Source organism: Haliotis cracherodii, unplaced genomic scaffold, assembly GCF_022045235.1.
Source record: "Haliotis cracherodii isolate W230 unplaced genomic scaffold, xgHalCrac1.p SCAF_4, whole genome shotgun sequence".
In the NCBI taxonomy this organism is placed as follows: domain Eukaryota; kingdom Metazoa; phylum Mollusca; class Gastropoda; order Lepetellida; family Haliotidae; genus Haliotis; species Haliotis cracherodii.
Window position 1 is genome coordinate 23,886,227 of NW_027266297.1, and position 16,611 is coordinate 23,902,837.

The 16,611-nt window shown below is 37.9% G+C and overlaps 1 protein-coding gene across 6 annotated transcripts in view; it reads right to left on the minus strand.

Moving 5' to 3' along the window:
• Positions 1–1,242: 1,242 nt before the first annotated feature.
• LOC139480427 (adhesion G protein-coupled receptor L3-like) overlaps positions 1,243–16,611 on the minus strand; it is an 81,662-nt gene continuing 66,293 nt past the window's right edge. For 5 of the 6 annotated variants that reach the window (XM_071263498.1, XM_071263497.1, XM_071263494.1 and 2 more), the window contains 12 exons: positions 16,145–16,194; positions 14,618–14,741; positions 13,988–14,091; positions 13,002–13,104; positions 12,466–12,619; positions 11,226–11,292; positions 10,831–10,897; positions 9,915–10,012; positions 6,555–6,723; positions 5,581–5,709; positions 5,361–5,451; positions 1,243–5,104 (listed from right to left, as the gene is read on the minus strand). In XM_071263498.1, the coding sequence (XP_071119599.1) occupies positions 4,296–5,104; positions 5,361–5,451; positions 5,581–5,709; positions 6,555–6,723; positions 9,915–10,012; positions 10,831–10,897; positions 11,226–11,292; positions 12,466–12,619; positions 13,002–13,104; positions 13,988–14,091; positions 14,618–14,741; positions 16,145–16,194 (1,965 nt within the window). In that variant the 3' untranslated portion in view covers positions 1,243–4,295. Of the gene's footprint in view, positions 5,105–5,360; positions 5,452–5,580; positions 5,710–6,554; positions 6,724–7,308; positions 7,412–8,233; positions 8,303–9,914; positions 10,013–10,830; positions 10,898–11,225; positions 11,293–12,465; positions 12,620–13,001; positions 13,105–13,987; positions 14,092–14,617; positions 14,742–16,144; positions 16,195–16,611 lie in introns of those variants that run through there. The other variant, XM_071263499.1, reaches the window with a different exon arrangement.

Consider the following 16,611-nt stretch of genomic DNA (forward strand, 5'->3'; position numbering starts at 1 on the left):
CAAACATGAGATTTCTGGAACTACCTATTCTGGGCTTGCAAGATTACCCTCTACAATGTTGAACAAAAGGTCCACAACACAATCATGGTGCAAATTTTCAACATCAGTACTTTTGATATTAATTTGTCAAATGCATCAACGCTTGATATTTGATTTGTCATTTTTGTGTAGTAGATTTTATTTTTGGATCTTCATTTTGGAATTTTTAAAAAATGTTTTAAACCTGTACAACTTGATTTTATTTATTTTGTAATGAACTATTACATCAATTGATCAGTAATTATTTGATGGTATTTAAATTTTAAGCTCATCTCAGAATATTTGTAAATGTGGTCTTTATTTTACAACTTTTAAATAACAATGTGATAAATTTATAATGTATCTGTCATTGGATAAAGTTCAATTTTAGTTAGACTGAAATATTGATTTATTCTTGTGTTGAAGATTTACTTTAAAGCATCTTGTCGCATTAAAAAGACTGTGTTAGCCGATTCAATGCAATGTACTATGAAATGTTCCTCTTGTGCTGATATTATAGTCAGTGAAATCACTTGTTTCCGGATCTTCTTGCAGTAAGCATTTGTGTAACCCGACTCAGGCATAATGGAGATAGGATGTAGTTTATGTAAACTATGTTTATTTTAAAACTTATTAATAAATTACATTGTGAAAAAAAGTATGTGCTTTGTTGTCCGTATGAACTCTTTGGGAACGTGTGTAACAACACGTTCAACCACCAAGGATGACTGATACAGGTGGAGTTTTCCATGCTGCCAGAGTTTGCTGTGCAGAGTTACTTCCCTTAGCTGGGGCAGAATCCACTGATCATTGGTTTGGATTGCCGAGATGATCATATGACTGAGTAAGAGTGAGTGGGTGAGTTGGGTTTAACGCCGCTTTTAAGAGTATTCCAGTTATATCACAGCATGTCAGCTTAATGTGGGAGGAAAGCCCGAAGTGATGCAGGTCTCAGACGTTTACCACTTCGGTGAAACCTTAGAGCATGGGTATGGTGCATACAGACCTAGAAACATAATCGGGGCGAACCTGGATTCGAACCCACAATCAAAGGTTTCTGGCGTGTTCAAGGGACGCAACTCTACACAGCGAATCGCGGTGCCTTAGACGACTGGGCCACCCATGCCCCCAGAATGAGTAAGAATATATAGAGTAACCACCCACAAAATCTGACTCAATATGAAAATCTTCATGATAAAAAAACTAAACATATATGTACATTATTTTATTTTCAATTGATTGGAAATTCATACAAAATTATGGACAAATGTGATCACCTTTGATCTAGCACAAGAAACCATGGTAATATTTATATGTACATTCACAACTCTTGTCTTCTTCAAGAATTAACTTGGTCCTTTATAATCAATGCAAACAGAGATTTGCTACAGGCATGTCAACAATGTGAGCGTCCCACTCATGAGACGAGGAGAAGAAACGAGATGAATGATGGACATGTATGTACATGCATACTTGTCAATTTCAGTCCTATAGAAGACATAAATATGGCAAAAATGCTCAATTTTCCTTCATGACAGCATGAAGAACCACAATATTTACATATCATATTTTAACATCTCACATGGACTTGTGACAAATGAAAAGAAAAAGTAGTCAAAAGGTTATGACAATAGACTTGTCAATTTCAAACTTTGCATTTGTGATAAGGAATGAGATAAAATGCAGACTATTTCTGAAATAGTTTAGCTAACACAAAATTTGCTATTCATGAGCACTAAAAGTCTAAGACTTCACAAAACCAAATATATCCTGCGGTTTATCAGGAAAATCAACTTTGGATTTCTTTCTCCATGTAACAAAACATGTTTTCATTAAGTCTATTCATATATTATTCAAAATAACTTTTTTAACCTGTGAAGGGCCCTTTCCCTTTCACACTTGATACTTTAACAAACATGAGTTAATGGCATTACTGGGATATCGCATGTTGCCAGGAAGACAATACATTACACAACAGTGTGTTAACAAGTGACTATACAATACTATCCTAAAAACTTGCAGATTTTGAAAGGATGTGACCACAGCCATGTCATTATAACTTGAAAATAAAAGGTCAAAATGTTCTAAAATGGCTAAAACTAACAGATTTCAGCTGTAACTTACTATCCAGATCTGGACACAGTTTCTTTTCAGTTAGACAACACAGAAGTGTATATCCAGAACATAATACATACGGTAAACTATGTACACAGATAGCACCATCGATGCTTACAGCACTCTAGTGATGGAAGATTCACCTCGGGCCATAATAAATTAATTATCAGATTTTCATCTCAAAAACGTACGATAAGAAAAATTGCTATGTGTGTCTGCTTTCTATACTTGAGTGAGTGGGGTTTTACGCCGCTTTTAGCAATATTCCAGCAATATTCCAGCAATATCACAACGGGGGACACCAGAAATGGGCTTCACACATTGTACCCATGTCGGGAATCGAACCCAGGTCTTTGGCGTGACAAGCGAACGCTTTAACCATTAGGCTACCCGACCGCCCCTTCTATACTTGATGACAACACTGAGTACGTAGCTCTATCAGTCATTCTTGCTTTAGGTGTCCACAGTTTATGGCACAGGTTTTTTGATAAGTTTGTTTTTAAAAAAAAATCCTGCTCCATATTTTTTTAAAGTGTGGATGAAAATGTTATAATTAATTTACTGTGGCCAAATATGAGGGTAATAAATAAGTGAAGGATAACGTCTACAGTATTAAGGCCAGACCAAACCATCTGGCAGATTTCTGTTTACAATGGATAACCTTTAAAGTCTCACCCATTTTTCATAGACAGCCCTTTAATGTTATATTTCCTTTAATTCCACTTAATGTTTTCACCTAACGTTTGGTAAGTCGTATTTGGAATGAATTAAACATACATATCACTTTTCTGGTCCCACTTTAAATTCCAAGGGGATATATCATCAGTATCTATGTCATTTTCAAATGCGCAAGCTTTGGATTCTTAAGGGAAATTTCTTTTTTTGTGATGAACAGTACACCTGGTACACACACAAACAGAAAATGTTTGGAACCGCTACAGAACTAGTAAACATATGAAAGCAAAATATAAAATCAGAAATTTGCAGATCACCATCAGAAGTTTGCTTGAAAATAATTACTGTGTACAGAGAAAAGCACATGTACGGATTTTGTAGTTGCTTTTTAAGTAGATACTGTTATGAAAAGATAACTGCAATCACGGACATGAAATTAATATTTCCTCATGAAATAACCCCTCACACCAACTTAATAATCATATTTTAAGACAACATGGAAATAATTAAGAAAAATAAACAAAAAGGTATAAAAATGCATTGGGCTTCTTTTTTTCTAATGCCAAAGCATTCTAAGTCTCAGTTTTCATGATCTCATCAGATCCACCTACAGTCTTTACCCTCACGTAATACTAAAACAGGATTTAACCAAAAGCCTCCGAAAAATAGCAGTCAGCAAAAATGCATTGCAGTGAAAAGCAAACTTAAGGTTGAACTATGTAACAAACAAAATGTTGAAAATGGATATGACAGAGTAACATAAAAAGTTTGTTGTACAAAAACAGCAGCCACTGATTGTTCTAGGAACACCATGGCACACAATATAGAACAGTTTTCAGTAAATGAGAATGATCATATCATTCACAAATATTAACAAAACTCATATTCACAACATTTTAAATAGGAATATCATAATTCCAATGTAACTGACACTCTTTTACTGAAAAATGTTTTATAAACAGTTCACAAATACCAACATGACAACAACAATGATATGTTCATTTCTTTGGAAATGCAAATGTGAATACATATTGTCATATAGTTTGGGATAATTATATCTATTTCAGCAACATGAACTCAAATGTTATCTTAAGGCACACATTCTTGCTTGATTATCTTCTAAATAACACAAACATTTTCATGTTTGTACTGTTTTTTGCAGTTATGTTTTAAAGTAAGTGTACCGGTATTTTGATTCAGGAAGATAAAAACAGTTAATACTGTACCTCGTTAAGCAGTGCAAGAAAAGTCTACCCGGCAATGTTCATAAAATAAAAATATTGTCATTACGTGTATCAACTTTGTAGTCTATTGGCAAGGTGGATGATTTGGAAATGCAACTTTACAATCTGTAAGTGCGTAACAATGAGTTTCTCAAAACCAAGAACATATTTCCGACATTCATTAGAAAAATACTTTTTCTATCAACAGAGAAAACTCAGCAATCTAAGCTTTTTTCAAAGTTGAAAATTTAAACTGTTGAAATTTCAACAATCCGTTGACGAGAGGTCAAATCGGTGGGGATCAAACCTTATTTGAATATCTGAACTCAGCCGTTTGACCTTTGATTTGGTATTCACAAAGGTCAACGGTTCCACGTGTCCATTAGCTGTGGTCGATTCCCCTCCAGCTTTGGAACTTAGATCTGGCATGCTGTGTTGAACAACACTGCTAGCGTCTTTCACCACACCTGCTTTACCTTTAGAGTCTTTATACTTGAGATTCGGTGTGCTACTATTGACTTTATCTTGCTGTGGATCCACCTTACGATCATTGATGTTGCCCAGTGATGGAGACTGTTTTCTCACTTTGGACACACCGTTCTTCCGAGATCCTGGCACCACCAACCTGTTGATAAGATTCCTCTCCATATCTCCCGTGAATCCAGTCTCACTGTTCCCGTCATCATCAGTATCGGAGATGAATGAATCGCGATTCTTGGCTACGGAATTGTAAGAGAGAGCAGAGAGTCGGTCATGTTCAATCTCCTCAACTGGTTTGAAATCTTCTGAACCCGAGGAATACCGCTTCTTCTCTTCACAGACTTTAAGATTGTTGTGGCAATACTCGGTCACGGCCTCGCTGTCAATCACGGAGCAGTCAATGACTTCCGAAAGGTCGCCGGCAATGCCGCCATTTTCAAAGCAGGGAGACAAGGGCGTGAATCCCTTCCCGTTACTCGTGGGTGACTTGTGGGGGTCGTTGTTGTTGGCGGTGTACACATAGCCATTGATGGTGGAAGGGTACAAGCTGCTTTCCCGGCTGGTGGAGCTGACAGTCAGACTTTGGCGATGTCCTACAAATTACAGAATGTTTTTTTATAGGAAAAACTTTTATTAACTGTCATCTTTTTCAATTTCAGTTTGAGGGCCAATTTATCAACGTAACAAAAGGACAATTTACTCTAACATATCTGAAGGCATCATCAAGTTAAACAACAAAACAATAACTGAGAGGGCCATTTAACAGCGACTTGCTTTGCCAAAGTCAGCAATTATACTGCATGTGTGTCTTTTGCATTGATGATCAAGGTTGTATGAATTAAACCATACCTTTGCTGCTGAGGAACGGCTTGGTGGAGCTGTTGGTAGAAGCTGATGGTGACCGGTTGCGACGTCGGCCCGGAAACAGCCTCGAAAAGTACTGGAAAGGAAACAAATACTACCATAAATATTGTCCATACGTTCTCATGAAGTAAATTGTGTTAAAATGCAGCCTCAATTATTCTACAGTGTGAAATGAGACGTCAGGAGGACATTTGATTCCACTCACATTGTGGCCGGATCCAGACGACTGGTTTGGGGAGCTTGACAAGTGTCCGTTGTAGCCGCCAAAGTTGACACGGATACATTTGGGCAGCCATGTTGTCCGGCGGGCTATCTTGCGGTATTCCTTCTGAACCTGAAACAAATACACATATCATTCATTAATCATGATAGATAAGATAGCCATGTGATCGCAAAGAACAATGAAGAACAAAGCGTGGTTTATTTCACAATAAAACATTATTTTATCATGAAGTCACTTGATGACGTCATATGCTTCATGACATTATTTTTGAGAGGGGAGTGTCTTGTGAGTTGTTCCCCATAGATGTAGCAGGGCAACGCAGATAAACGCCAAGGCTGAACGATTGCATCCAAAACTGGCAGAGATGTTACAATCGGTATTGAGAGCAAAGGTACAGGTAATCAACATGAGGATAGTGAGAATATGCAGGAAATATCAACTTGTGCATAAAATGGACTTTTTTGTAAATTGTTGTTTTCTATTATATGCATTTACATATATATCTTTCAGAAGAAGAAATGTTTTCATCTCACAAAAACTTTTGTGGGTACGAAACAGGTGCAAAATTATCTTTATAACAACATTTTTCAATAAAAGAAACTATCAAATATACAGCTAGCATAGTACAATTATACTATTTGCCAACTCAGTAAATCTCATTCAGAGTTCCCTTAAATATGAAAGATCAGATTATCATTTTCAAAGATCTTTTTCATATTCTGATATGAAACATATGAAAAATGCCTTCTCAATTTTTAGGAGGGCAGGACATGCTCACCCTTTAAGGAAAACCTGGTGTGATCACTGATTTTCAGTGATCCATTTATATAATTTTCACCACTATTTTGCCTTTTATGCCATATGGAATCTGGTTCATCGGATAATCAAGACTGGTTATTGTGTTTGTATGCTTAATTCAATGCTACAAGTAATGGCCATATATTTTGTTGCTGTACCTTCTCATTCATGATGCAGTGGAAGATGAAAATGAAGGCTCCCTGCAAGGAGTTGAGGATCGTGAAGATGTACGCCATGGCAACGGATTCCTGATTGAGGAACAGAATACCAAAGCTCCAAGTCAATCCAAGCAGTACAACCAGCACCAGCGACCCCTTGATCCAAGCCCTGTGGAAAGGGAGATTACTCATATATTTCACATAAGGGGAAGTAACTCAAACTCACAATAGTCAATGCAATCAAACTTGCTTCAGTTTATAACCTTGAATATCAGTGTTGGAATGAGATGGAAGTACCTGGGAAGTATCTTACCCAAACAATAATCAGAATTGAAATTATCAACAATATTTATTTTCAAAAACAATGCTCTGTTCAGTGGATAGATGTGAACATTTATAAACAATATGATAAAAATGCTATGAGTTAAAATGACTGGGGATATTAAAAAAATAAAACAGAAATTAACATCAAATATCTGTAAATAATGATGGTACTTAAACTATCCAACAAATTATTCCAAACTTCATGCTAATAACAGCTGCAAAAAAGAAAATGTATTGCTTCTAATCAATACAAATAACATAATAAGAAAAACATAAGTGATAACTAGTTTGTTTTATTACCAATGATAATTAGCAACTTTGTTTTAGTGCAACTAAAACATTGGAGAAATAAATGATTGTGTCAAAGTGCAGTTAAGGTCGTATTTTCAATTGCTAATTAAATCTGAAATGAAATGTGCGATGGAATATGAAACCCATGGCAGGCTCACACTTTATCCCGAACGCTTGGAGAGCAATCAAGGGGAGGCAACTGCTCCGAACACTCGATGGTTGAGACAGTTTGAACAACATCACTGGGTGCAGCAGTGAAATGGAATAGTTGTCTATTTCATACATGGAATACTTGTCTATATCATTCATTATAACACGATCAGGACAAATAATTGACATATTTACACATGAAAGTATACCAAATTTCATAATATTTGTCAGATTGAACATTTGAACAAATTAAGTGTGTTTGTCATAGGACTTATTTTTGCAAATTGTTTCCATCTTTAAATATATTTACAAAGCAAATAAGTTAGATGATATTTACTAGTTTTATCTGTACACAGAAATTACCTTGAACCCATCACATTTTGCATGCTTAGTGTAAATTCAAAGATTGCTTTGTCACACTTTTAAATACATGTATAAAATATATAAAAGTCAAACAGAGAAAGTCAACTGAAAATGTTATGGGATAAACAAAATGGATATATTTCTAATTTGTATGAAAGAAAAGATGGGTATTTGAAAAGAACAAAGCAAAAACCAATCATCTATCAGCATTCCGTGGATAAAAAATATGAAGTGAATAAGGAAATGGGAGGTTTGATAATCAAACTTAAGTAGAAACAAATAATATCAGTATTTTGTCCACACATATCAAAGCTACTTTAAAACAGCATAGAATTATCAAAGAGGGTAATCAATTATACTAATAGTTTTTTTAACATCAGCTTTAATAGATTTTTTTTAAGTCTAATAAAATAACAAATTTAAAACAAATTTGTTAAAATGATTTTGTCCAACAGTAGCTGATAGTTATGGACAAAGACCAGACACTGGAATCAATAGAATTGCGAAATCAAAGGGATAAGGGTTTCTATATCACTCCAAGACAATCTTACGGAAGTTCCTTCAACACTTTGGGTAAGCACTGTGGTCTACCAGCAATAGAGGCAATGTCACTCTCACTACTGCCATAGACGCAAGCACAAAACAGAATAACAGATTTCCGTTTTCACATTGTTCAAAGAATTACACCGTTTTCATTAAACACCTTGCATAACAACACTTACAATGCTGAAATCTCCATGTGAGAAATAAACACAGCTTTGTGTTTACTTTTGCAGAAATACATCATTCAATACAAGATTTATTTTGTAAACAATTGTTTGAAGCAAAATGACTATTTCTAATAAAGCAATGTCATAACAACCTGATTTCCATTAATAACCTTAATACTGCCTATACTCTGATACAAGTGCAATACACCAGTCTCTCTCAACTTGTCCCCTTAAAACCATTAACCACCTTAAAATAAAGTATGTAGGCATTCAACATACCACGTAGGAAAGAATAGAGATAAAGAACAAAATTATTACTCAACACAAACACAAAACCTGGATGTTGAGTAATCAAGACCGGGAAGATAATGAGTAATCCGGCTGAGTAATGCAGGTAAAATATTATTATCAGTTTGTATGTCTACAGGCTTTCATTCTGACATTCTGACTCTGACATTCTGACATTCTGACATTCTGACTCTGACAGGGTAACAACAAGTACCATCTTTTAACATCTTTTGGTATGACGTGGCCGGGGTTCAACCCCTAATCTTCCGCTCTCCGGGCGGACACTCTACCACTAGACCACGGAGGCGGTCCCTACTTGGCTTGACACGTGATGGAGGAACGTATAGTGTATACAAGCCCACGAGATATTGACGATGGTAGCCAACGAACAGGCGGTAGATATAAGATGAACTCGGCCATACCGGGATAACAGGTGGCATGAAACTGAAGTGGGTTTGTATTGCTGAATGTGAATGGGTGAGTATGGTTTTACGCCGCTTTTAGCAATATTCCAGCAATAACACGGCGGGGGACACCAGAAATGGGCTCAGTTCTAACATCACATTGAAGGATGATCTAACTTGATTGGTTAACTGTGCTAAATTTGACATGGTAAATGAACGATAACCACGACTGATTTTAGGGCTACTTCACATCGGGCATGCAATGACCCTGGTATATCTAAACAAACATGTTGTCTGACCTAATAGGACAATCGACACAATTTTCCATTGGCGCCATTAATGACATTTTAGACCTGGTTGAAAATTTGAATTGGAGCCGACTTGGTTTGATGAAAAGATTAAATTCCTAGACTAGATGTATAAGATGATTTTCATCACGCCCAATTTTAAGTTTATTTATTAATAACACATTTAGGCCCTCAGCATTCCGACCACATCACTGCACTGAATACATGCGCATGGAAAAAGAGTCTTTTTGGGAAAAAAACATTTTAGTCATGGCAAAAGGGAGATAAACCTATCCTGTTTTTAAAAATTGATGGGGTTCATCGGTGATTAAACACCGGTAAATAATAGAAAATGTTTATCTCCTAAATGTAAACAAACACCCAGATATACAATGCCTCCACCTAACAAGAAAACGTATTACTACTCCAAGTCAAATATGCTTGCCTTGCAGATCTACGTTAATGCAAAACTGTAACTAGTAGCAAACCTGTAGTTCTACCTGGAAGGTACAACAACACACTTTGCTTCGTTAGTTTTCTCACCTGAGTTTCTGCAGCTTGGACTTCTCTTTCAGTGAGTTGGCAGTGTTGGCGTGCTTGCACATCATGTATATAGCAATACTTAACATGGCCACATTCACCTGAAATTAACAACACTGACATTAGCCCCAAATATATTTTCTACAACATGACATGCCTACACTTTATCAAATAACTGTTGAATGCTGCTTCATTTAAAACCAAGGGTCGAGTATGATAAGGAACCATTTTGTCGCACTGGAAATATTAAAGTTACATAAAACTTGTAAATATTGTTATGAAAAGTATTTGACATAATGGCTGAAGTGAGTGAAGAAGGCCTATTTTCAAACTCTGACTATGAGAGAGTCTGTGATCCCAGGTTATTTTAAATATATGTTTGTGTTGAGTCAAAGACTTGCATTATACTATTAAAAGTACTCTTTATGAAAACCAATAAAATCAGCCTTTTTGACGAATGTTAGCTGTACCTTTATATTCAATGTTGTTATAAGCAGAAAAAATGCAATTGTTGAAAATACAAAAGACTAATTCTCATTCCTAAGAAAACATTTGAAAAATGTCCTAACAATGTCAACAGGTTGTGAGCGAATGAGTTGGGTTTAATGCCGCTTTTAACAGTATTCCAGTTATATCGCGGCGTGTCAGCCTTATGTGGGAGGAAAGCCCGAAGTGATGCAGGTCTCACACATTTACCACTTCGGTGAAACCCACGAGCGTGGGTATGGTGCTGACAAACCTAGAAATATAATCCAGGCGAACCGGGATTCCAACCCACAATCATAGGATTCTGGCGTGCCCAAGTGACGCAACTCTGCACAGCGAATCATGGCGCCTTGGACGACTGGGCCACCCATGCCCCCTGTATACTTGGTGAAACGTAGCAGCAGGTATTGTGCTTGGATATCTCTGAACTTACTGTCATGACAAACAAGGCCGGCCCCACAAAGCTCCAGATGAAGTGGTTCTTAGTGTTTATCCAGCAACTGAAGAATAACGAAACACACAACATTATTTTTCATATAAGTATTTGTCGACTAAAAGTGCCATAGACACACTGACAAATATCATTCTTGTTTTCCATACTTAACTTACTTCGTAGTGCCGACATGGTCGTAAAATCAACTAGCATTGTATGTAAGGCTACTTATAAAACACAAAGAAAAGATTCGGAATTGCAATTCCAAACTTCCCTACATGAAACAAAAACATAACTGTTTCAATAACATAGAGTATATCCTTTTCAAAGATTAACATGAAGACATGCCTGATCAATGATGGTGCTTTATAACTAAAATCCAATGAGGAACTCACTGAGTCTCGGTTCCATAGCCCTGGTGGTAGACGGCAGCAGAGATAGCCACGATCATGAGGGGGACGCCTGAAAAGACAAACATCCTTTTAGAATTTCATCTTTATCCCTTTCAATACAATAACAGAATTTCAAGTTGGATTAATTTATCAGCTAAGGTTGGGAACCTTAGTAATTCGTGTGAATCCTTGACTGGATCTCGGATAAACACTGATTTAAACATTATTTCTGTAACATCACAACATGCCAGATTGTTACCACTTCATATTATATCGCTCATGGGTAAGGTGCTGACAAAACTCAAATCATAGAAAGGGTGAATTTTGGATTTGATCCCACCACCAACAGATGATGCAGCAAAGGGAAGCAACTCTGCACAGAGCAGTGCCTTAGACCACTTGGCCACCTGTTCCTGTGTGGTTGTCAGCTAGAACGGAATTAGTGCTCAGATGTACTCCATAAAAGTGGCATGGTTTAAGTGAAAACACCATTCCTTGAAGCACGAGCCTAGTGATTACTGAAATTTGAAAAATCTAGTGGCCATACTTTTTCATTCAGTTAGTTACTTGTCCTGTCCTTGTAACATTTTCTAACAATGTTTACAATCACTAAAGAAACAAGTCAATTACTAAAGACAACACTTCGATGATCCACCTGTCTGATATAGTGCAAGTTTTTGGTACACACTGTTTATCATTAATGAGTGAATGATTATTGTTTTATGCCACAGCAACCAATATTGCAGTAAAATCACAGTGGCTGGTTAACAATCATGTCTATGTGAAACAAACCGGTGTTTAAAAACATGAGCAACCATCAACGCTGTCAGGGCACGATGACACACACAGCCAGGTCACACATTGTGACCACCCAATCCTCATTGAAATTGACTCTTACAGTAACCATGGGATAGAGCTGACCTATTCAGTCATGGAGTGAGAGAGAGAGAGAGAGAGAGAGAGAGAGAGAGAGGGAGAGAGGGAGAGAGAGAGAGAGAGAGAGAGAGAGAGAGAGAGAGAGAGAGAGAGAGAGTGAGTGAGTGTTGTTTTATGCTGCTTTCAGCAATATTCCAGCAATATCGCAGCGTAGGACACCAGAAACGGGCTTCACACATTGTACACATGTGGGGAATCTAACCAGGGTCTACGGCAGGACAGGCAAATACTTTAACCACTAGGCTACCCCATCACTCATTTAGCAATGTTTGTTTTAACAAACTCAATCCTAGGTCCTGCTGCTTACCATAGCCGAAGAGGTAATACCACTTGAGTCTGGACCTCTCCGTCTCGAACACCTCGATGAGCATGACGTACAACTGGACACCTTCCAGACACATCCAAGCGAAAGCCACCAGGAACAGGAAGTGGAGCAGTCCGGCGATGATTGAACACAGGATCTAAAACACAGAGATCATGGTCAGTCAGTCATCTGTACTCAGACAAAATATCAGATTCAAATCACTGATTCAAGCCAGTATTAGAGCTGTTAACAACTTATATAGGCACTGTTAACTCTAACAGTAACAACTAATATAGGCAGAGGTTCTCTGTACACAGATTAACCCTTACTGAGGCACCCATGGTATTTTATCCCTGAAGCGTAAGAGTGAGTGTAATTCTACTTGGATTTTGGTCATCAAGGACTGCAAGAATAGCCTTAAACCTCTTCGCTTTACGGGCAATGAAACCCTCGTCTTCCAATGGATGAATCAAAGCTTTCACTTCCAGGCCACTCAACAAACAGGACAAGCATATAAAGAATCTAGGTGATATACATACCTTTAGATCTGTTTGACCGATTCCGACCACGAATATAATCTCGGCCAACATGAGGCTGTACACCAAGTGTTTGTGGATGGTGGTTCGGTCACACTGGAGGTTCCTGGTAAGATGAGAAAGAGAAATATCAAAGCAACTGAAACAGCTTAAAATCTTTCATTTATAAAAGGCAAACATATTACAGCTATACTACAGAAGCTTGAAAATAGTCAAATCTGGACCTTACAAACCAATGATTGGGAGTAATGGGTAACAGTCAACACAAACAACCAGGTCACACACGGAACCAACCTCAGCCCTGAACCAGTGTTCCACATAGCGATCATAGCGCTACGGCTGTCAGAAGTCTATGTTACAGTATGGGAGTTACGATGGTCTTAGCGTTAACACCGCTTTGTGGAATGGGGCCCTGATCTCTAGTTAAGTTGGCTCTCAGACCAAGCATTAGGAACTAGGACTTATTCTGCATGGAATTCTCACATGGGATCCAGTTTTGGGGGTAAGGTTTACAAATATATAGTGTTAGTCTTCAACTACAGCTATGTATCTATAACACCACCATGGGCGGATACAGAGGGGGGGGTGCTGCGGGGGTGCGCACCCCCCCTTTTTATTTCGAAAAAAATCATTATTTCTGTATAAATTACCACCAAAGACAATAAATACATCTTAATTGTGCACCCCCCCTTTTAAAAAAAGCTGCATCCGCCAATGACCACCCGCCTCCTCCCCAAAGCAGCCATCTTGTGCATCAGATTCCCATATAATTTAACCTCAAAACAAGCAATATATTTTCAGACAAATTCAAATCGGAATAGCAGACAAAAAACATATATAGTAATCCCAATACAAAGACATAATATTTCCAACAAAGCCATTAAATAATGACCGTATAACACTTAAACAGGCCAAGCTTTTCTTCACACATGTCCATGTTCGTGGAAGAAAGACAAGCAGGTGCTTGCAGCTATATGCGAGCTACTCACTTGAAGGCAACGAAGGTGATCCAGGTGAGGAGGAGGCAGATGATGGAGATGATGCAGCCCACGAGGGTGATGATGCGCAGAGACAGGATGTGGCCCGGCGACAGCTGCAAGGCAGAGCAACATGGTACAGGTTATGGGTGAACACTTGTCTTTGTTTGACTGGTAGATTGTTTGTTTGTTGATTATAGCTGCACTCAGCAATATTCCAGCTATTTGAAGTTTGTCTGTACATAATCAAGTCAAACAAGACAATCTAGTGATTGATATCATGAGCACCAATCTATTGGTATACGATCACATTCATCAACCAAGTCAGCGTGTCTGACCACATGATCCAGTTAGTCGCCTCTTATGACAAAGACAAGAAAGGGTAGCTAAAGACCAATTCTAGCATGGTGAACAGAGCTTAAGTTACTCAATGAGTCCTTTCATAAAGTGATATGGTTTGATGACTCGGTGCTCTTATGTCATAATCAGTTCAGACACATCAAGGGAGATAACTCTAAAGTGAACTTGACTCATGATATAGCTTGTTGCAGCTGTGATGATTCAAGTCAACAAAATTTAATGTGTTTACTGCACTGAAATGTTGACTCAAGTATATGTAAAACTATCTCATCTCCTACAAACCTTGGTGCCAGTGATGTCCATGAGAACTGCGAAGTTGGTCAAGTGGTTGCACTTGCAGGTTGTATGGGTGTTATTTGTCTGGATCATGCTGCAACCATCTTGTGACCACTGCCCTCGCTTTTGACTAAAACAGACAAACATCCTCTCAATACTTCACTCTGTTTAATGTTGTGTACTATAGTACAGTGAGAAACTTGTTACATCTAGGGCTGGGATGAGTCCAAAGTTACAACCCGGGAACCTGACCATTCCTGGGTACAAGCTGTATTTCGACCTTCACAATGACATTTGTCGACTACATTTTTCGCATTCACATCATAAATAAAAAACTGGGTTTTTTGTGTGTAAAATACTCATATTTTTTCGAAATATCACCATTGGGATGTAACCATGAATGATTGGTTTTTTTTGTTACAGTCGTTGTACAATATCTCACGCGACGAACCACGGGTCCGGGTAGTCCTGTTGGTATCCGGGTCCTGCTATGTACCCACCCGCCCCGAGTACCTGAGTTACTCATCCCAGCCCTAGTTTCATCCCCATTTTATTTGTCTGCTACATATAATGTTATGAGCATATCGATCCAGCAGGGGATGATTCCCCTATATCACAAATTACACTGAGAAAATGTCTGAACATTACACATGGCACTATAATAACAAAATCGAGACGTAGACTGGAATACACATAGTCCACTGAACTTGTCTTCCTTCAATTCAGCAAATGTTGATCTATTTAATCCAATCTCAATAAAATCAGACCTTAGTTCTCGCTACGCTAAACAAAAATCTGAGGACATCCCATTAGAGGCCACATCAGAACAACCTTTCATCTGACCAATCAGAGCGTCGCTTACCAGATCATGAAAGTGACAGTCGGAATGTGATTTCTAATCATGCAAACTTGAAAACTAACACGGGGTATTCCGAATGATAGAAAAACTTTACGGGTTTAACGACTGAATCCATACAATCTAACAATCTAGACCATCTATTAGCCATTCCAGAATGTTCTTTTGTTCAGGTTTCAAATTTTTAATCGAGAATTTGTCAAAATATGTTTCAAAGCGTAGTCGCCAATTGAAATTTGAAATTAGTGCCGTAAAGCACGAGAAAGCTGCCTTCTGATTGGTCATTCCATTCGTCGGTCAAAGTTTGCACAAGGTCGGTCTGACGTGACCTGTAATGGGATGTCCTCAGATCTTTGTTTAGCGGTAGCGAAAACTAAGATTTGATTTCAATGAGATTGTATTTAATCATAAGTACAGGTCTGTAAAGGGAGATAACTCTAAAGTGTAGCAATGTCCAAGTTGGTTGCTTGGTTGGTTTGTTGTTTAACGCCGCACTCAGCAATATTCCAGCTATATGACGGCGGTCTGTAAATAAGTGAGTCTAGACCAGACAATCTGGTGATGAATATCATGAGCATCAATCCAGGCATTTGGGATCGATGACATGCATGCAATGTCCAAGTAGAAACACCTATCCTATAATGACCCAATGTATTTTCAACAAGAGTTACTCTTACCTGTCATCCATCTTCCAGTACGAACACAGGGGGTTGGATTTCACTTCAGGCTGAAACAAACAAATTATTCAAACTGGTGATTAAACAGAACAAGAAAACTAACAAATGTGACAGTCACAGCTATTCATTTTAAGCACATTGGTAGCCAGTTACAAGCTTTGATGCTGTGAATTCCTATGTTAAACACAATGTATTTACTGAACTAATACACACTGACATGAAATGTTGAAGACAAATACAAATCAAACTCGATTTATGATTTTTAGCTTCTTTGGGAGTATACAAGCCAAGCTGCCAGTGAGGTGCTAGAAAGTTAACAGTCACCATCTCATCCTAACAGGTACCCAATCACTGCTGCAATCATGGTGTGAACACCAGAAATGGGCTTCACTCATTGTACCCATGTGGGGAATCAAACCCAGATCTTCAGCTGGACAAGCAAACACTTAACCAGTAGGCTAACACAC